Source organism: Trichomonas vaginalis, chromosome II (genome assembly GCF_026262505.1).
Source record: "Trichomonas vaginalis G3 chromosome II, whole genome shotgun sequence".
Taxonomy (NCBI): Eukaryota; Parabasalia; order Trichomonadida; family Trichomonadidae; genus Trichomonas; species Trichomonas vaginalis.
This window is the reverse complement of record NC_067204.1, coordinates 15,823,782-15,845,454: the sequence shown is the minus strand read 5'-3', so window position 1 is coordinate 15,845,454 and position 21,673 is coordinate 15,823,782. Positions and strand designations below refer to the sequence as shown.

At 32.2% G+C, this 21,673-nt stretch overlaps 9 protein-coding genes and 1 pseudogene across 10 annotated transcripts, besides 2 other annotated features; 5 read left to right on the top strand and 5 right to left on the bottom strand.

Annotated features, from left to right (window-relative positions):
* Positions 1 to 11: 11 nt before the first annotated feature.
* Positions 12 to 699, top strand: TVAGG3_0552140 (uncharacterized protein; the record flags this gene model as incomplete). The annotated part of the gene is made up of 1 exon (XM_001329643.2): positions 37 to 630. One exon carries the CDS (start codon positions 37 to 39, stop codon positions 628 to 630), a length of 594 nt encoding a protein of 197 aa, XP_001329678.1.
* A 278-nt stretch (positions 700 to 977) lies between these two features.
* TVAGG3_0552130 (calcium ion binding) lies at positions 978 to 1,477 on the bottom strand (the record flags this gene model as incomplete). Its single annotated transcript, XM_001329642.2, has 1 exon — positions 1,034 to 1,468. The coding sequence occupies one exon, from the start codon at positions 1,466 to 1,468 to the stop codon at positions 1,034 to 1,036; it is 435 nt and encodes a 144-aa protein (XP_001329677.1).
* A 1,346-nt stretch (positions 1,478 to 2,823) lies between these two features.
* Positions 2,824 to 2,871: a mobile genetic element.
* A 2,342-nt stretch (positions 2,872 to 5,213) lies between these two features.
* TVAGG3_0552110 (uncharacterized protein) lies at positions 5,214 to 8,092 on the top strand (the record flags this gene model as incomplete). The annotated part of the gene is made up of 1 exon (XM_001329641.1): positions 5,236 to 8,064. The coding sequence occupies one exon, from the start codon at positions 5,236 to 5,238 to the stop codon at positions 8,062 to 8,064; it is 2,829 nt and encodes a 942-aa protein (XP_001329676.1).
* An 832-nt stretch (positions 8,093 to 8,924) lies between these two features.
* Positions 8,925 to 10,654, top strand: TVAGG3_0552100 (ankyrin repeat and SOCS box-containing protein 4 family; the record flags this gene model as incomplete). The annotated part of the gene is made up of 1 exon (XM_001329640.1): positions 8,925 to 10,571. One exon carries the CDS (start codon positions 8,925 to 8,927, stop codon positions 10,569 to 10,571), a length of 1,647 nt encoding a protein of 548 aa, XP_001329675.1.
* A 610-nt stretch (positions 10,655 to 11,264) lies between these two features.
* Positions 11,265 to 11,972, bottom strand: TVAGG3_0552090 (uncharacterized protein; the record flags this gene model as incomplete). The annotated part of the gene is made up of 1 exon (XM_001329639.1): positions 11,265 to 11,972. One exon carries the CDS (start codon positions 11,970 to 11,972, stop codon positions 11,265 to 11,267), a length of 708 nt encoding a protein of 235 aa, XP_001329674.1.
* Positions 11,973 to 12,281: 309 nt separating this feature from the next.
* On the bottom strand, positions 12,282 to 12,650 carry TVAGG3_0552080 (histone acetyltransferase protein; the record flags this gene model as incomplete). Its single annotated transcript, XM_001329638.1, has 1 exon — positions 12,282 to 12,650. One exon carries the CDS (start codon positions 12,648 to 12,650, stop codon positions 12,282 to 12,284), a length of 369 nt encoding a protein of 122 aa, XP_001329673.1.
* Positions 12,651 to 12,999: 349 nt separating this feature from the next.
* On the bottom strand, positions 13,000 to 14,912 carry TVAGG3_0552070 (regulation of choline O-acetyltransferase protein; the record flags this gene model as incomplete). The annotated part of the gene is made up of 1 exon (XM_001329637.1): positions 13,046 to 14,860. One exon carries the CDS (start codon positions 14,858 to 14,860, stop codon positions 13,046 to 13,048), a length of 1,815 nt encoding a protein of 604 aa, XP_001329672.1.
* A 240-nt stretch (positions 14,913 to 15,152) lies between these two features.
* Positions 15,153 to 16,423, top strand: TVAGG3_0552060 (protein transport; the record flags this gene model as incomplete). The annotated part of the gene is made up of 1 exon (XM_001329636.2): positions 15,437 to 16,282. One exon carries the CDS (start codon positions 15,437 to 15,439, stop codon positions 16,280 to 16,282), a length of 846 nt encoding a protein of 281 aa, XP_001329671.1.
* Positions 16,424 to 16,767: 344 nt separating this feature from the next.
* TVAGG3_0552050 (zinc finger protein ZPR1 family) lies at positions 16,768 to 18,210 on the top strand (the record flags this gene model as incomplete). Its single annotated transcript, XM_001329635.1, has 1 exon — positions 16,789 to 18,129. The coding sequence occupies one exon, from the start codon at positions 16,789 to 16,791 to the stop codon at positions 18,127 to 18,129; it is 1,341 nt and encodes a 446-aa protein (XP_001329670.1).
* An 81-nt stretch (positions 18,211 to 18,291) lies between these two features.
* Positions 18,292 to 19,593: a mobile genetic element.
* Positions 18,372 to 19,497, bottom strand: TVAGG3_0552040 (annotated as a pseudogene). The gene has a single exon. A coding segment is annotated over exon 1 (1,126 nt).
* Positions 19,594 to 21,673: the final 2,080 nt, after the last annotated feature.

The following is a 21,673-nucleotide window of genomic DNA, read 5'->3' as shown; positions in this document are numbered from 1 at the left end:
TAAAGTTGACTTTACATTAACGGGGCAGCGTTTCAGATGTCGGAAGTGACTCACGTACATGTTTGCTCGCTAAGCACATCTGCTCTCTCTCGTATTCAGAAAAACATCGATAACCTCAGTAGCGATGATAAGAAAGACATTAAACACCGCTTAATGTGGCTTAAAGTTGCAATTAAATACAATATTCAAGAACAAACCCAATATATTTACAACCATTGTGGAATGAAAGGAAAAGATCCTAAATTCCGTGCAATTAGAATGGCTCCTTTCTATCATCAATGGAAGAGGCAATGTACTCGCGATGATTGGAATGATCTTCTTGTCAGATTAACACATAAGAACGCTCTTGTTAGCATTAGAGAAACAATGGGCGAGTTGCACCGCGGTAGATCAGAAATTGCAGCACGTAATTTTGCCAAAAGTTCTGTTGCTAACTTTTGCCCACTTATTAGTCTTATTTCTTCAAAGAACGACGATAACTGCGATTTAGCAATGAAAAAGCTCGATAATCTTATTTCTTACGAAAATCCAATTACTTGCCGCCCAGGATATAATAATCGCGGTATAGAGTTCTTAGCAACTGATGCTGTTCGCACACTTTCTACAGTTCCTCCAACAACAGATGAATAAACACTTAATCTATATTTTTATTTTGTGTAAATCTATAATTACTTTCTCTACATATAGTATCAGTTTTACTTACTCATTATATTTTAGAATTGAAATACAATTTCATATTTTAAAAGAAATTGGCGATATCCTATCATAATACATGGTTGCAAAGTAAAATTTAGAATTGTATGGATTTTACTATGTAATTTCATAATTTATTGTGAATATTCAAACGATAAAGTCTGTATTTCCCATTATAATATAATAAGACAGTGATAATCACAATATTATACTTCAGATAATCTTATAGAGCATTATATTCTCAGTAAAAATATATAAAAAGAAGTGATTTTTTTAAAAATAATGTTTTGTATTAGGAAAAGTTGTTTTTTAAGTATGAATTATTGCGCATAATAACTGTTTATTCGGAGTATTTGATGTAGTCTTCAAGGGTGACCTTGCCATCACCGTTACAATCGATTTCTTTGAGTAATTCCTCTGCCTGTTCAAGAGTAATGATATTTCCGCATAATTTCTGGAATTGCTGTAATTCGCTAGCATCAAGGACACCATTGTCATCAGTATCGATGGATTTGAAACGGTATTCAATTAATCTGCGCTCGTCGCCGGATTCGATGCATCCAACATAGTCAACGAACTCATCGAAAGCGAGGAGACCATTGTGGTCGTGATCAAAAACGGCATAAAGTTCGTTCAAATCTTCATCATCGAATTCTTCGCCAGCTTCTGTTAAAAAGTTCTTGAATTCGTTGATATCGAGACCTCCGTTTTTATCGTCATCATACTTGTCAAACAATTCACGGAGCTTCTGGGCATCTGATGTTGTGAGTGACATCGAGAAAGTGATGTAAAAACGACACTTTTTGTAACTGGATTAAAATCGGAAAGAATTCTAGAGGTAGGGCAACGATAGGTCAAAAAGGCTTCTCTGATAGATTTCCTTGCCTTTTGGATATGCTATAATATATAGCCTAGCATGATAGGATATGATGTCAAAAGTTATAACATAACTTAGGATCTTGAGAAAAATGAAAAACAAAAATTACATAAAAAAAGAAAAATTTTATCTAATTTGTTTTTTTGGACCGAATAAGTAATTTTATTGAATTTCAATACGACACATAGATTTTATTATTAGTAATAAATATAATGGTTTACTATTAACAAGGAACCTAAACTAATGAAAATTTGATTTCAAATATTGTATATGATTATTATAGATTACCAAAATATATTGCTATTTATGAGGATATAATATTGATTATTAGTAAATCGTATAAATTTAATAAATATACCATGAATATTGAATGAATTTCTTGATTCATAGGGTTAAAACGCGCTTTTATATGATTTAAACAGAGAATTTATGAGATGTAAATAACACAATAAAGGTTTATATTGAATATTTTCTAACAATAAATCGAAATTATAAAAAACAATACATTTATTCATTGAAACTACTTGGACAAATATGAAACAAGCATTCAGGCAATACTTTTGAGACTTCAACGCATCTGATAATTTTTATATAAATTCACCTCTTATGCTTAGAGTGGAGGTATTGAGATCGTATAAGTATAGATGAGCTCACATTCAGATATGATGTGTGAACTTCTGTTTTCACTGCAATTTTGAATCAGAATAAACTCAAAACAAGAATAAAATGATATACTCACTCTCTAAATGTGTTCGAGATTTAAAGTTGTATGAATAAAACGATTCATCTTTCGAAGCCTCCCATTTAATGAGAGACTTCGAAAGATGAATGTATTCATGTAGATGAAATACTATATATGACCTTGTGTGATACTAAAGATATCAAAATGTTCATTTTTAAGTGCAATAGAAGGGTTATCTCTCGTAAAATCTCAATTTAAGGAAGATTTAGAAAGAACTCCTTTCCTAAGTAGATAGTGTGTGGTTTCTGTCTTTTGGTTGATCAGGAACTATGAAATTAAGTCGGACAGAAAGAAGTTCTTTCCAAAACAGACTCCAAATGAGTTGTTCGAAAAGAACTTCCTTCTGTATATGGATAATTGTAGTTACCGCACTGAAGTATGTGATTGTGATGATGGAGTTCTCGATAAATCTAAAATCGGATTAAGATTAATTGAAAACTCAAGTAATTCTTTGAAATCTTGTGTTGTCTGGCACTATAATAACCAAAGAATGAGAATATTATGTTGAATGATGAGTACGTGTGCTCGGCATTCGCCGAGCGAATTGAGTTTAACGTACTATGAAAAGTGACAAATTTGGGCTTTTTTTCCTAGGGTTATGATCTCTTCCTTTCTGCTCAATACGACAGAAATGAAAGAATGAATTTGTACTCCCTAATTGATTACTACAATCTGTATCTATCTTTAACATAGAATTAGCTGCATTGTGATTTATACTCCAGAATTATTCAATTTAAGATCAACCTCGTAAATTTTAATCATATTGCACCAATACTCCTACGTTGAGATAAGAACATGATTATACATACCAAAGCCCCATATTAAAAATCAAAATTTAGCACCTCCATTATGCAACCACATTATTCGTCGCAAATAAGTATATTTACGCATATTATGATGCATATTCACACAACTCGTATACATGAAAAGTTATTAAAATCAGACAAAATTATTGCAATAAGGAAAAAAAAACAACTTTATTATATATGTTAGTAATGAATTACAAATATTTCTACAAAGAATGCTCAATACTTCATATAATCTTCGAATATTTCTTATTACAAGTTAATACATTTTGACTCGAACATGATAAACAAAAGCTGACACGCTGATTACTACATTTATGAAAATAGTACGTTTCCATTCATCTGTTTACTTGTTTTTGTTGGAATAAAATCATTTTTTTTTTCTTTCATGAAATAAGAATTTTGCTGCGAAAGCAATATCTCTAACAATAATTAATACATTACGTCAACTCTGGAATGAGTATTTATCAAATATGATATCAAAATCAAAAATTAGTTGTTTTTATGAGTAAAAACGATGTAAATTGATTATTTGACTAATTATCAAATACTTTGATTTTCCAAATTTTTTTCGAAATTGATTTTTTCATGTGAAAATTTAAATTGTTTAATTTCATTTTTGAAATTTTGAATTTTTTTTGGAATTTTGAGTTGATCAATTCAGCAGAATTGATAATGCTATTGCTTTAGGGCATACCACAAGGTGATGAATAAAAGGTGAACATTAACAAATTATTTTAAATCACAAATATCATCCTCATCAACTTTAATTCTAAAAAGAACTGTACTGAATTATGAAAATGCATGATTTACATTATTAAAATCTTTGAATGAAAATAGTACAAGATAAGTTTTTATTCATTTTTAATTAGATTTAAACGAAAAACTACTCCATATTAAAATTTAAGTCGAGAAATCGTATTTTGTTCTTATTTGTTAGCATTTTGTAGACATTCTAATCTTGAATTAATTTGTTACATGATATTATTAACAAATTTAACTGAAAAAATATGTTAATATGGAATAAACCATGATTATATAAGCTATCAATGCTATATATACATATGTAAAAGATTCATATTAACTCAATTAACAAAAATGATAGATTTTCATAAAGCTTCAATCTAGGTTCGTCCGAAAATTTTGATTTTTATATAGAAGACATAGTTTCATATACATAATTAAATTTTCAAACAAATTTGATCATACCATTTATTAAGCAGGATAGTATATTAATTACTATCAGTATAAAAATATAAAAATGATTATATTTAATTATTGCATAATTTAGTCAAAGAGTTATAAGCCTCAAGTGATCGTTATCACCTTCAATGCACGTATACTTTATTGATTCATAGATATTTAATCTATGTTTGACATGTTGTTGTCGTCATTCGTTTTGTTCCCATTCTTCCTAAGTTAGAATTAGAGAATACACCATCCACATCATCTAATTTGGTCCTCAGCGATAGATTGGTTCATTTTGGAGGAGTCCCATCAGACAGTTTTCGAGCACCAAATATCAAATTTTAATGTATACAAATCTTTAGTGATTTATCTCTTTTATGATGAGTAAAAGGTTTCTGCTCATCAACATTTGATTTCCGACATATATGATTTCTAATTGCAATTATTTACTTTCTTTTTATAATCTAACTCTGTGACTCATACCATAAATTAATTATTGGAAAGTGTCAATATGTTTGGCACAACGCATGGCGGAAGATACCAAACCATGCAGGGAATATGATACGTTTAAGATCTCCGAACTTTTTTTCCAAAAATTTTCTATCGTTGCCCTACCTCTAGAATTCTTACCGTTATTAAATCTAGATTTATTGGGAAGTCATTCGATGAAATTTACTTGCTGACGCAACGTCAAAATTTGTTTCAAGTTGATAACCGACTAATTTCATTGTTTAAATTGCATATTTAGTTCTTTTAAAAAACATGCATCCAAAGTATTTACTTTACGACTGTTATTTCGAAAGTTTCCAATGAAAATATGAGCAATTTTCGATTTTTATTGGATATTTGGGTAAAATTTCGAAGTAGTCTTGATTTTATGCAGTTTTTATCATCCGAACACCTATTAGCCCTATAAAATTTTTTTTGAAATGAATGAAGATTTAGCCCAATTTATCGATCAACTTGTAACGCGAGATGATGACATCACGCTATTTAACGCTCTTCTTGCTGATGAAGCATTGCAAGCTCAAATTTGGACAATTCTTCCTTCAATTCAAGATACGTTTAAGAAAGGGAAGCTTTTAATCATTCTTAATAGATGCATTAAGAATGCAAATCTCAATGGGGTTATTGTTCCGGTAATATTTCAGATTCAGGACTTATATTTTTTGCCTTCATATACAAACACAATCATAGAATTATTTTCACATTGTTCAGATCAAATAAAATGCGTTAACATACTTGGACTTACACAATCCATATGTCAAATTAAGAATCCAAACAAATTTCCATTTCAAATTGAATTAATTCGCGTTTTATTTGAACGAGCATCCTTATTTAATCATAATATACCAGTAAGCCAACTAAATATGTATGATAGAATCTACTCAATCGTTTTTCATATTTTAGAATTGAATAATCATCCAGAAGTCAATCATTTGATCATCAAAGCCATATGCCAGTTCTTCACTAACTTTAAGAAATACTTTAAAGACAAATTGGTTGATTTTCTCGGTTATCTTCCCAATTTAAACACAAAATTATGGAATTTATTCTGGGATTCGATCCACGACCTTCAGTCTCTTGCAAGCGAAATCTTCATACCATACCTATTCTCGCAACTAGACAATATCAAGGAGAATCCTCAAAGAGCTTTCTCAATTTTGAATGCAGCTTCATCTTGGATCGGAGATGAGCCATCCTTGATCACAGACGATCAAATTGAGGAGCTGATACCGATACATTTAATCGTTTACAATTCAATTTACGGAGAATCATCAGATGAAGAAAATTTCGACTCATCTCTTGATATTTATAGCTTAATTCGAGTATATACATCTAGAAACCCAGATAGAATACTTTCCTTAATGGAATTTACGACAGATCAGCCAGAAAGAACGAGAATTTGGTTAATTTTAAATTTATATCTTTGCGCTTTGCAAAATGGAACTTATAACTTTATATTTTACGATGTTATATCCCCACAAGCAATGATTACTCTATATAATGCAGAATTAGAGAATATTGTTCAATATTATGATTTAATTCACTTAACTCTTCACTTTTTTGAAGAATCAAGGTTGTTTTTGTATATGATGCCAATGCATAGTATAGCCTACGCGTACGAGAAGACTTTTCAGATAATTGAAGCCTTGTATCAGTCAGAAACAGATGTTTTATCGATAACACAAGATTTGTATGAGATATTAATTTGTCTATGCGATTCTAACATTCCTACGTTCCTACAAACGACATCTCAGTACTTTGATAACATAAAATTCATAGAAGATTCATCTTTTTGGAGATTCCTTTCGAATCTGATTGTACATTCGAAAATAAACGAAACTATAGCTGGAGAGCTACTTGGTTTCCTAAACCAAGTGATAGAAACAGATAATAACTTGATTGTAAATTGTTTCGACGTTTCTGTACGAGTTCTTCAACAAGTTAGGTTCTCTCCAACGGCAACTCATTTCGTACGTAACATTTACTCCATATTAAACCAAAATATTGATGAGTTGTCACCTGACTTAATAGCTTTATTCTGTAATTCTTTGTCTTTCGCATTGGAAAACGGTTTGTCACTTTTTGAAGAGGAAGTAATTAATTTTGATCAAATAAAAGAGAATACTAAGACCATGATAGACTGTGAAACCTTTGCAAATGTCAATTATGCTCGAGATAATTTGGAAATCAGGTTAATGTTGAAAGAATTCCAAGACGGAAACGAAGAAATGAAGAAACTGATAGAAGACAAGCTCGAGTCCAAGATAAACATTGACATTTCAGAGGAAAACATATCAACTTTGAAAGAATTTAAATCATTTTTCAAAGAAGATACGAATCTCTTCAGTTTAAGCCCTAATTTCGAGAATGGATCGTATTCCTATATATTATACCTCTATTCCAAGATGTGTTCCTATTTTATTCGTCATCGGAATCTTGTATCAAGCTCTGCTTTCCTTGCCGATGCCTGTAACCTGTTTAACAACACATCTCCTGCAGAATGCCTCAGCCCGCAATGCGCTCTTTCCTTTGTTGTCCAAGCTTCTGCCTTAGAAACACTTTTAAAGACATGTAACAACGATATGGAAGAATTTAACAGACTTGTTTACAAGAACAAAGCGAAAGAAGAGGAAGAATTTGTTGACGAGTCAGTTCTTTCATCGAACAATGTTCCTGAGCTCATAGAAATGGCAAGAAGCATCGCACATCATCCATTACTTGCTGAAATTGCCGCCAACGAAAGATTCATTTTCACAGAGGACATAACTATCGAAGAACCAGAAGTTTGGAATGTTTCCATTATTGCACGCGCTGTCATTGATGGAAAGGACATTTCATTGAGTCCAGAACTCCTCCAGTACGCGATGAACAAGCCTTGGAAAGCTCCTTGTGCAGCATTGTGTATTTCCGCTGTTGCAAGAGATCCAAGTTTGTTTGAAAACCCTGAAGAAGTTGTTGACTCTTTCTGCAAGGAATACCCGCATAAGAAGGCAAACATGATGGCCTTGGATGCCTTCAAACTTGTCCTTGAAAGACAATCAAACAACGAAAGAATTGTCATGAGTTGCGTAACAGCAATTGCAAGGGCATTTTTACTTGGAAGTTCCATTAATAATAGAGGTGGAGATTTCGATGATGTTGTTGAGTATTTCGAGTCAATTCCTATGAAACTGAAAATAGCAGCGTTTGGAAATTTGTCTGACGAATTCCCTGAATGCTGTCAATGGTTAATTCATTCTTTGTCTTCATAATAAATTTTGTTTTTTATTTTGTTTGTTTATAATAAATATAATATCTCTATTTTCTTAATGTTGATATTTAATAATAGAGTAAACGAAATATTTTGTAGTCAGGGAATTTGTTAACATAAAGAATCATAGCTCGGAACAGAAATCAACTATTGCGACATTTCATGAAAGTAATGGTATGATTGATTCTGGATTTATGTGAAAAACACTCTATATAAAACTTATATAAGTTTAAGTGGGAACTGTGATGTTTTTTATACCATAATAGTTTCACTTTTTGTATATGAACTCTATATTGACTCTGGCTTGAATTCTCAATTTTTTACTTTTGCAACTCAATATGGAGAATTTTTTTCAAATTATAGAACCATTTGAACGACAATAGACACCAAAACTGATATGGAAATATAGGATATCAAAGAACCTTTATAATGGTAATACTATGATGAACAAATGCTAAAATCTGACTCGGTTATAATCAAATTTTTGATCTCAGGGAAATTGAAAAAGTAAAAATTTGAGGTATTTTCAATTTTTGGCACATCAAAAGAACCTTTTATGAAAATAAAAAATATTAATCATGTGTTATCATCGATCTATATTCATAGAATCAAGTGATTTGGAGTGATTGGCAAAAAATCTTGTTTGAATATAGTCATCTGAATGAATATCTTATTACATCCAACTTTTCTATTGCTATTGTGTCATTTAATACCTATGAACTTAATTTAAGTTCATAAATTATTTTCGAAATCGTTGTGATATTTGATTTTCACATGTCTAACATAACATTTGTTTCTTCTAATGAGTTTGAAAGATATTTATATGTCAAAATGCCAATGTATCTTTTTAAAAAATTATTAATGACTGATCAAGACATTCATCCAAATAAATTCAGCGAACTGCGAAGTATCCATAAACACTACATTGATTCGTATATTGCGTTGTATCAGCTGAAAACTGAAAAAGAAGAAGAATTAAACTCAATTTACAAAATGATCAAAACAGAATTGATTGATTCAAAGGTATGTCTTCCCAAAAGTCTAATTAAAGATATTTTAAATATCATTCCGTATAATAATCGCTATAAAAGGTCATATTTATTTCTTGCCAAACTCATATGTGATGAATATCACGTGGAGGAAGTCAACCATCTCATGAAAATTTCAAACTTCTTGTTTTACAAAGAATATGGAATTAAATTAGACAAATCCAAAGATTTCAGAGAAATTAACTCAGAAAATCTCGACATTCATACAGAAAATACAGTTTACAGAGCAATTTTGTATAATGACTTAGAAAAATTCATCTTCTTTACGGAGAGAGAAGAATTTGATAAAGATCAAACACTTAAAAGCAGTTTATATCCAAGTGAAATAGTAAGATATTTATTAATATCTTCATACAAAGGATATTCATTACTTGAATTATGTTGTTACCACGGAGCAGTTGATTGTTTCAAATTATTAAGAACGAAATTTAACTCAGAAATAACTTATAAATGTTTAAAGTTATCATTTTTAGGCAGAAATCAAGAGATTCTGAGCGAATGCTTGAAATATCAAAAGCCAGATTATTATTGCATGGAATGCATGGAATATGCAATTATTTCACACAACATTGATTTTGTTACATTCTTGATGAATGAATACAGTATTCCAATTGATTTAGAAGGTTGTGGAAGATATAATAATCTTGAATCATTTTTAGTTTATTTCGATCGAACTAATGATTTTAACGAATGCTTTAATTTTTCGACGATGTTTAATATTCCATCTCTTTGCGAATATTTCCTATCAAATGGTGCAAATATCAATGAAAAAGATATAAATGGACTAACCGCACTTCATTTTGCAGCACGTTATAATAGCAATGAAACAGCTGAACTTCTTATTTCACATGGTATAAATATCAATGAAAAAGATAAAGATGGAAAAACTGCTCTTCATAATTCAGCAGAAAATAATAGTAAAGAAACAGCCGAACTTCTTATTTCACATGGTATAAATATCAATGAAAAAAATTATAGAAAAGAAACTGCTCTTCATGCTGCAGCACGCTGTAATAGTATAAAAACCGCCGAACTTCTTATTTCACATGGTATAAATATCAATGAAAAAAATAAATATGGAAAAACCGCTCTTCATTATGCAGCAGATAATTATAGTAAAGAAATCGCAGAAGTTCTTATTTCACATGGTATAAATATCAATGAAAAGGACAATGATGGAAAAACCGCACTTCATTATGCAGCAGAAAAAAATAGTAAAGAAACAGCTGAACTTCTTATTTCACATGGTATAAATATCAATGAAAAAGATAATTTTGGACAAACCGCTCTTCATAATTCAGCAGAAAATAATAGTAAAGAAACAGCCGAACTTCTTATTTCACATGGTATAAATATCAATGAAAAAGATGAAGGTGAAAAACCCGCTCTTCATATTGCAGTATTAAATAATAGTAAAGAAATCGTCGAACTTCTTATTTCACATGGTGCAAAAATATAATATTTTTATATAGGATACTATTCATTCTTTTTCTGATATTTTCAAAGATGAATTTCATTAGAAATAAATAAAAAATAATATTTATTAATTTGTAATTGATATTTGCACTGGTGGTAACAAATTCTAGAATTGAGCGGATATTTCGTGCAAGTGCATTTAAGATGATGTGAATGGGTTCTCAATAAAGTGTTGAGGAGTATAATTGACATTGTCACACAAATCAAATCGGAACATTTTTCTAGAAAAATGAAAGGTACAGTCACTCATTAACCTTAAAATTAAAAAATATCTAGGGTATTTATATGCGTCCAATCTCCCTATGTATTTTATTAAAAAAGCCTTCAATAGGGCATTGCAACAGAACATAGCCATCTATACTTTCTCAATGTATATTGATTCGGATGAACCCTCTTCGGGCTGATTATATTTTGCAATTTCAGTAAATGTCGTTAAAAACCATTCACAGTAATAAGATAGCTTCTAAGATGATTAAAACAATTAAACATATATACGCTATGTATAGTCTCTAGCCAGAGTTTCAAGCCATAATTTTGGTTGGAAGGAAGTGACTGTACCTTTGAAAAATGGAGTATTATTTATATTGTAAACAAAAAATATCAATTCTAGTTCTATATATATACAAACAGGATGTTTAATAAACAAATAAATAAACAAATTAAAAAATAATAAAAATTAGTTAACAAAATATTTCTTTTTGTCTTCCGAAGAACCAGAAACACAAGTGGTATCAACAAGAAGTCTAGGATCATCATCAACTTCGTTCCTGGAGAGAGCAATCATGGCTTCGTAAATTCTACCTGCGTGTTTGTGCAAAGCAACAAGTATTTGTATTTTGGAGTACTTCCCTTTGTAGAATTCATATATTTTCACAAGAATTTTCGCATTTTCTTCACGTGTTAAGTTTATTTGTGGATCTGGTGATTTTGGAGCGGATTCTGAGGTGTCACTTTGCACAGATTTGTTCTTTTTATGTTTTTTATCGACATATTTGTTGAGAGTTTTTTGTGCAGAAGAATTTTTTTCGATATGTTGAATTTTTGAAGGTGGAGTAGCTATTTGAGGTCTAACATGTGATAAAAGACTTTTCCTTGGTGGTATTTTCTCTTCAGAGTCGTCAACTGGAGATTCAACTTCTGGAATTTCGTCATGGTACTGTTCTACATCAGCAGCGAAGTTCTGAAGTCGTATTCTTGTTTCTTCTAATAAAAGAGAATGCATATTTTGTGGTTTTGTTGTTTCATTGCGCTGTTTTGGCTCAGGACGGTCATTTGGTGAGTCAGAAGCTTCAGAAGAGCCAGAAGAAACAACATATACCTCTTTGTTTCTCGGGATATTTAAAGAAGCTTTGTTTTTTGTTGACTTCCCTTCCCTTGCTTCCATTGTGTCACTTTTTACTTCCTTCTTTCATCTGATGAATTTAGACAGATAAATTAATAATTATCAGAATTGTATACAAAAATAATTCATAAATTCATGTTTGTTTAGAGTTAATTATTAAGTAACAAAATAATTTTCCTTAATTATCACCATTTACACAAAATATCGAGCATATCCAAAATAGGAATCACATTGAAATCGCCGAAATGATGCATTAGAAGCTCTAATCGGTGATAATTTGATAAATATCATATGAAAACTACAATCTAAAAGTATTTAATCATATAAAACAAATATAAATATAATATACTATTATAAGTGAGTAATTTTGTTTTGCCTATAGCGCTTTAATCTGAGTTCTGTATAAAGTTGCAGTGTAGACGTTTTTTCATCTGGTAAAATAGTTCTGGGAAGTGTTAAACTCAGTTGTTCAAACTGTTTTCTTAATTTCTCGGCTGCTTGATAAACATGGTTTGTTTCCCCATTGTAATATTTCGCATTGTGCCAAATTAGCTGAACATCAGCAATAAACTCTTCTGGAATTTCGTATTGTTTGTTCGAAAGCTTTTCTTGAATAACATAAAAACACATTGGAGAAGTAATATAATTGAAATATTCTGGAGCACCATCCTGTTCTGGTTCAACTGGCTTGAAGAAATAAAAAGAGGATGGATCCGACATCAATGTTTTGATAATATATTGGCATTGATTGTAGAATTTATATTTCCCTGAGTATTGCTCATCATCATACATTAGTGAAAAATGCAAGCTTTAACAATAAACATATTAAACAACAGGATAAAAATATAATGTATCGCTTTCACCTACATTTTCACAATTTAATTTGTATTGAAATAATATATAATTATCATAATATCAACAATTTCATATAAAATGATAATACTTTTCACATATAAAACATTTTCGCTCTAGTTGATGCTGATACAAGTTAATTTCAATGTCAATAACTTTATTTTTCAGCAAATTATATTAAAATATCCTCAAATTAATATCGATAAATGAAACATTACAAATGTGCATTTATTAAAGACAAAATAATATAAAACAAAATAAAATTAGACCTGGATCTCAGGTTCAACATCCAGTTTTTCTCCATCTGGCTTTGGAACCAATACATTAGATATGTCTTTATCATTAATTGGCTTTGCTTTGCATTTAATGAGCAAAAATACACTAATAATTGTGAGAATTAAAATAATACAAGACAAAACAATGATAGTTATTATGTAATACTTTGTTTGACCATCATTTTTCACTTCATCCTCTTCCTGATCCTCACTTTGAGGTGAAGAATTATTATTTGGAATAAAAACAGTTGGAGAAGGAATTGGAGTTGGTGTATAGACGTAATCCTTAGGAGAAACAACAGTTCCTTTATTGAAATCCCTCATCTTGCAAACCAACTTAGGATCTTGACAAATTATTGACAAATTTCCAATGAATTTCACTTCACCTTTTCTAGTACAATAAATTTCATCTCCGGAAGCCAAAGTCATCTTTGTAACAGTGTTATTATAAAGACAAGTAGTTCTATAACAACCAGCCATTTTCTTGAACTGACTGTTTGTGTCTAAAACTATTTCGCTGCATACAGAATCAGAACCAAATGTCATCATCGAATTTTTTGATTCTTCAACTAAAGTTTTTGACCATTGTTCGGAACACATCAACCATTCTCTCGCCTTTAGGATCTTCATGTAATCAAATGTATCTGCAGGACCGAACCAATGAGATCCGAGCGAATCATACCATTTCTTTGCCCTGCAAATCTCTCTTTCATCAGATGTTTTCTGTTTGTCGCAGTTTGGAACATATAAAGGAACTCCACACTCACTTACACCGCTGTAATCGTAGTTGCAAAGGTACTCCTTGTTCCTGTAATGCGGGCAAATGTAGTTATCAGGGAGTTGGTCGGGAGGAGTTATTGGAAAATCAGGGATTTCGGAGTCAGAAAAACTTTTTCCATCTCCCCATGGTAATGGTTCGGCCATTGACCAGTTGGCTTCGTACCATCCGGTGTCTTCTAGAAGAGAAAGAGTAATTTCGGAGATTCTTTGGGGAGGAAGACATATTCCGGCCATAATTTCGTTATAATATGTTCGACCTTTGACATGAGAACCAGCTGTACCGGATCCACCAAGGTTTTCAAGTTCTATACCTAATGGTATATCTTTTGCTAAGTATTTGCGTGCAAATCGTCGTTGGGAAACTTTAATAGCGTTTGGAGTCTGAAAAACTTTGAACGTCTTGCCTGGGTAGTTAGGATCAGCGTATTCTGCAAACATTTTGGTATAACGCTTCTTTGTTACTGGGTCAATCCACTTATAAAAAAGATTATTTGCGATTCCTAAAACATGGATTGTCTCATGCAACAAAACATCGTAGAAATATCTGACTGGGCTATCCTTTGACAAGATATTCGGAGGAATTTCTTTAGAATTAATATACATTTCGCCAGCTACAGGTCTTCCTTCTGTGGACTCATACTTAGTAGCTGTAGCTGCTGCAAGAATGTCAGATTCGCCATAAGAACGAATATACACCTTGATTTTTACATCGTAATTCTCAGATGGCGAAGTTTTTCTATTAACTGTAAGTAATTCAGAAAGATGCTGCTGTAAGTTTTCTAATGTTGCTTTAATTACTGTAATTTTATCTGTTGAAAGAAGATCAGCTTGTGTGCATTTTATTTTGCTGTAGCCATTATCTATTTCTTCTCCGATATGCTGACATTGTTTTAGATCTCTGCCCGATGATAAACTACTGAAATCGAAAAAAACACGTAATGGTTGTTTTCCAGTATCCAAAGTTTGTCTAAATGTAATATTTTCTTCTTGAAGCTGAAGATCTTTGAACAGCACATCATGCATACATCGAAAATGTCCAGCATGAGCTAGAATAAAAGAAGAAAACAGAAAAAACATTGAAAGGTTATTTTAATTATCGGCGCGAAGCATTGAATAATGAATTCTGAAATCAACAGTTCAAGTTTATAAAATAACTATTGGCATTGCAAAGTAGCATATTTGAATTCATTTGGGATAATTCTTCTGAATCCTCTCATTCATTAAGAGACTTTAGAAGAAAATTGTATAAATAATTATAAAACAATAGGTCTCTTGGAGACTAAAGAGCACTAGTATTGAGCATGAGATTAATAGCTTATAAAAAGTTTATTTTGATGTTTATGATAAAATGAGAGAAAAATCTTGTTGTCACTTTTTCAGAATTCCCAAAATTTCATAAAGATCAAGAAATGAAAATCCTTTAGTTTGTCCAACGAAACAGTTGTGTTTATCCGAGTATATCCATCTATTCGTTAAATACAATGTTATCAATGTGTTAATTCTCAATCTTCTTCATGAAATTTACGATTGCCGAATAAAAAAGAAAAAATTTGCTTCGATAAAAATTTTCAAAATTGTCAAATTTCATAAAAATTTTCGATGTCAACTGATACTTCATATCTCGATAACTATTCCCCATTTAACGATGCCGATCTAATGGATGAGCTCCCTGAGATTAAAAAGACACAACCATCTGCTGCTCCAGCTAAACATGACGATGAAATAACTCAGGAGATGTTAGATCAAATGGAACAGCGTTTAAATATTATGGAAGAAGATCTTAAGAATCAAGAACAAAGAACAGGCCCACTTGGAGGCTTTCTTCATGAACCGGAACCAAATTGGCCAAAATTCTACCCATTAGTTCATTTTGATATCAACGAAGTTGATGCATCATATCGCTCATATGTTAATGAAACATTTTTCTCTTGGGTTTGCATGCTTGTTACATATTTTCTTAATTTCATCGCAAGTCTTACTTTGCTTAGCGCTGGCGATGCTGTTAATTCTCCAGGTACAAAGATATCATTATCTGCACTTTATTTCTTCTTCATTTGCCCAATTGCTCTTGATTTAGACGCACTTTCTGTTTATCGCGCTCTTAAGACAGCACCATCCACATTAGCCTTCACAAAAATCTTCATTTGCTTGGCTCTTACATTAATATTCGAATTTGTACTTGCAGTTGGTGCACAATCCTCCGGCAGCGTCGGATTGATCACTACAATCGATCTTTTCGCCAGCAAATGCGTAGGAACAGGCATTTTCGGCATTATTGTTACTATTTGCTTCGCCGTAACAATTTTCTTCACTACAAAACTTTTGATCAGGTTATGGAAGTTCTTCAGAGGCACAGAACAGGGCGGACACATGGACCAGGATCTCAAGTTAACTGTTGCACAGTTTGTCGTAGATACTCTCAAGAACAACGACAATCAAGCTTAATTTTTTTATTTATTTATCTAAACAGACACTTTGTTATTCTTTTTCAAACATTATATGACTTTTTTTATCTTTTTTAAAAAGATATCGAGATTTTTAAAAAATATTGTAAAATATTGCTTTAAAAACATAATGACTAAGGAGAAACTCTATATATTTTCATTAGTATATGTATTTAAACTAGCCAAATTGATATCAATCCTAATAATTACTGAATTTGATTCTAAATTTTGATGATTTTGATATTAAATTACAGAGGAATCATTACAAATCAATAGCATCTCACTTAATTTCGTGCCAGAAAACAATATTCGGCTTTAACCTATAAAACTAGTTTTGTAAAGTGTCATCGGAAATTTTTATTGAATGCTTTACAATGAATTATGAAGACAAAACCAATTTTATAAGTGAAATCTGTGCATAGGGGAAACCAATATATTATGGCTGAATATCATGCGAAAAATTGAATAGAAAATTTTTGATTGAAAGGAATGACCACTTTTTTGTTGATGAGTGAACAACAAGCCCCAGAAGTCAAAACCCTTCCACCAATTTTCCTTGATATTTCACCAAATTCGAAGCCAACAGAGATGGATTCTCTTTGCATGAACTGCCTCAAGGAAGGAACAACAACAATGCTTTTAACAAAGATTCCTTTCTTCAGAGAAGTTATGATTTCTCACTTCTCATGCCCACACTGCGGCTACTCAGACAATGCTATCCAGTTCGCTGGTGAGTTCCCAGCTAAAGGCGTTACATTCAAATTAGTTGCCAAATCTCCAGAAGATTTGAACCGCCGTGTTATCAAATCTTCACATGCTACAATCAAAGTCCCCGAAATCGACTTAGAAATTCCACCACAGACACAAGCAGACACAATTAATACCGTTGAAGGCGTCTTAGAACGTGCCTACAAGGGTCTTAAGCACTCAAATCCAAACCCAACACCAGAGTTCGAAGAATTCTTAGATAACCTCGATCAATGCCGCAAAGGTCTTGTTCAATTCAACTTTATCATCGATGATCCATCAGGAAACTCCTTCCTTGAGAACCCAATCGCTCCTTCACCAGATCCACAGCTTCAAGTCGAATTCTACCGCAGAACAGCAAAGATGAACGAAGAAATCGGTCTCAAAGTCGATCCAAAGTCCGGCGACTTCCAGGTCGATGAAGTTACAACAAAGACAATCGACAAATATCAGTCCGTTTTCTCTACAGACCAACCTGTCCAAGAAATGGACACAGATTGTCCAGTTTGCTCTCATACAGGCGTTTCCCGCTCATGCACATTGTCAATCCCGTTCTTCAAGGAGATCATCATCATGGCTTTCAACTGCGATTACTGCGGATATCATAATGGTGAAGTTATGATCGGCGGCGAAACATCCAGATACGGCCGTAAGATTACACTTAAGGCCAACTGCCAGGATGACCTCAACCGCGAGGTTCTCAAGTCAGAACTCGCCGGTATCGAAATTCCAGAAGCCGAAATCAAGCTTGTTCCAGGAACTCTTGGTGGCAAATTCACTACAGTCGAAGGCCTTCTTCGCGATATTATTCAGCAGCTTTCTGCAGAGAATCCTTTCATGAGAGGAGATTCTTCAGACGCACAGGCTTCTTCCCACTTCCAAAATGTTCTTGAACAGGTCAAGTCATTCGCTGACGGAAAGAACCCATTCACTCTCATTCTTGATGACCCAATGTCAAACTCATTCATTCAGAAGTACAAGATCGACGATCCAAAGCCAATTATCGAGGATTACGAACGTACTTACGAACAGAATGAAGAACTTGGCCTCAATGATATTAAGACAGAAGAGTTTGTTACAGACGCTGATAAGAAAGAGTGAACCCATCAAAATTTCATAGAATTTAATTGCAATAAAAACTATATTCTTATTTTTGAATACAATTTTCATTTTTAATTTCATTGACCGAAATTTCTTATTTTCTCAAGAGGATCCCTCTTACTTTCTCAAATATTCTCAAAGAGTAAAAAGTAGATGTTTATATAGGGTGTCCAAAGGTGTGTTTAGCACAAACCTGAATACTGCGAATAGAAATAAACAAGTTACATATATATAAAGTTTATTTAAATATAATCACCATTGGATTCAATCACGCGTTCGCAGCGATCGATCCAGGCTTGAAAGACACGCTTTAAATCATCATGAGAAAATTGCTCAAATTGCTCTCTTACAAAATTTTCAAGATCATCTGGACTCGCAAATTCGCGTCCTTCAGCTCTCTTTTTTAGCGTGCCGAATAAATAAAAGTCAGAGGGTGCAATATCAGGTGAATAAATTGGGTTTGGAACAACTTTGACATTGTTTTCCACCAAGTAATTCATTACCTTATGACTTTTGTGAACTCTTGAATTATCAAAATGAATTGCAAACTTTTGTTTTTGTTGTTTGGATTTCTCAAACTCATCAGAATTGATAATTTGAGTAAGAACATTGTCAATTAGATACTGAGCATTCATCGTATTAGGTTTTTGAAGAATATCAATTGCGATGATGCCATTCACGCCCCAAAAAACCGACAACATCATCATTGTGTGTCAATTTTTTCTTCGGGAATGTTTGCGGATTTTCATCCTTCGGGATCCACATGATTTTGGCTTCTGTTGCATATTGAAACCAAGACTCGTCCCCGGTTACTAAAAAGCGAAACTTCTTGGATTGATACGCACCCAATATAGAGAGGAGCTCTTTCGAAGATTGGACTCTAGATTTTTTTTGAACTGAATTAAGGTTGTGCGGAACCCAACGTGTATACGCTAGTTTGTAGTTCAAATAATTGTGCAGATAATAACTGACTGTTGTACTTGGTATCTTTGTCATCTCCTCTATCCTTCTGAGTGATGCTCTTGGGTCTTCATCTAGCGCTTGAAGAATTGCTTTGATTTTTCTTTGATCCGGCGATTTTTTGTCAATTTTTATAATGGGCGCCTTTTTGTTCATGAAGTGATACATCCTAACATGATACGTTACAGTGGAATAGCTAGGAGCATCCATACCGAAGCATTTTACCAATGTCTCGTAGATTTTTTTACAGTCTTTGCATTTTTTTGCAAGAGCGAGGATGTTTTCTTTATGATTCATTAAAAAAATGAAAAAAATCCCGCCAAAATTTCCCGCGAAACCGCCTCTTGTCTCAAAATTCATTTTATATCCCGGCATGGCGCCAAAATACAACATACTCATCATATACATATATTCATATTTTTTATTATATATTTATAATCAGCATATATCTCCTTTAATAGTCTCATATAGAGCGCTGTGCTAAACGCACCTTTGGACACCCTATATTTTTTTTATTGAGAAGTTGATGGCGTCTCAAAAAAAGGGTAAAAAGACGATTAAAATTCACTCAATTTCACACTTTTTTTAGCTTTGCTTTGCTTTGTTGATTCAATAATGTTTGATATTCCAATCAAATATGTGTATATATCAGAGCTAATGATATGCTTAAATGAACAGCTATTTTTGATATAGTAAAAAATAAATATACACACGTAGTTCTATATAATTCAACAAAAAATAATTGCAAAGAAACAGCTAAATCATATATCACATGGTGCAAATATCAATAAAAAAGGAACAACAGCCCTTCATGTTGCAGTAATTAAGAATTGCAAAGAAACAGTTGGACTCCTTCATTCATATGATGCAAAAGTCTGATTATCCTACAGATGTATAAATAGTTATGAGATTAAGCGAAAATATATTGTTCTAATAGATGAGTGTGGAGATTCAATATATGTGAAGAGGGATATGTGAGAGGAAATATGTAAATTTAATAAAATATGCGATGAGAGAAAAAATAACAATGATTTATATGAAATATATGAGTATTGAAAAAGCCTGATTAGTGATTTCATGTCTGTAAAAGGAATAGATATTCTATGAGAAAGATGAAACGAATTAAAGAAGTAGAAAAAAAATTTAATTAAGATTGAAAAAAAATTGGAGTTTATGCAAATTTAAATAAGAAATATATTGCTTTTGGCATGAAGATGTCATTCTGGGAGACATTGCCTGTGCATGTATCCCAGAATGGAACAATCTTTTGCAATCAGAATGTGATTGCAAAACTTTGACCGACAAGAGTGTATTGTGCACTCTTGTCGGTCGCAGTGTCTCATTCTGGGAGACATTGCCTGTGCATGTATCCCAGAATGATAGAAAGTTCCGCATTCATAACTTGAATGTGGAACTTTGACCGACAAGAGTGTATTGTGCACTCTTGTCGGTCGCAGTGTCTCATTCTGGGAGACATTGCCTGTGCATGTATCCCAGAATGATAGAAAGTTCCGCATTCATAACTTGAATGTGGAACTTTGACCGACAAGAGTGTATTGTGCATCCACCTTTGTCAATTAACTATGTTTTATAGAGACATCCCCTCACACATATTTTTTCTAATATAATTTTACCTTTTTAATATTTATTTTTTATTTTTTGTGCTTTATATAACTTATGGTGTGTACCGAACTATCTTACAGACTCTACTGAGCTATTTCCACATATAAACATGTGACAATAACGCATACATACTCCCTTCGTATTCTGATCTCATGACATATTATCGCAAAAACTATATTTATACAACACATCTCATAAAGTCTCATTTTAGCCCTATCTAAGCGTTCAAAACCTATTTTCCCCGCGTAATCTGATTCTTCAGGCTCCGCTGATTCGATTTCTGCTGTCAGATCGTGAAAATATGCATCACATAACAAGATAAATCCAAATTACTTAACTTAATATTTTCCTTAAAATTTCGCTTCACGTTCATGCTCAAACAAAATCATTTTTGAAAAATCCAAATTTTTCAAAAAATGTATGAATTCAAAAGTTTTGATCATATCGAGTCATTACCCAATATTAATATTGTATTTTAGTTTTTGAGTTATTCATTTTATTATACGTATTATTCAGAAAATTAAATATATTTATGAAGGGAAACGGAAGATATAATAAATATTCCCATAGCGAGGAATAGGAAATTTTAAGGAAAATATTAAGTTAAGTAATTTGGGTTTATCTTGTTATGTGATGCATATTTTCACGATCTGACAGCAGAAATCGAATCAGCGGAGCCTGAAGAATCAGATTACGCGGGGAAAATAGGTTTTGAACGCTTAGATAGGGCTAAAATGAGACTTTATGAGATGTGTTGTATAAATATAGTTTTTGCGATAATATGTCATGAGATCAGAATACGAAGGGAGTATGTATGCGTTATTGTCACATGTTTATATGTGGAAATAGCTCAGTAGAGTCTGTAAGATAGTTCGGTACACACCATAAGTTATATAAAGCACAAAAAATAAAAAATAAATATTAAAAAGGTAAAATTATATTAGAAAAAATATGTGTGAGG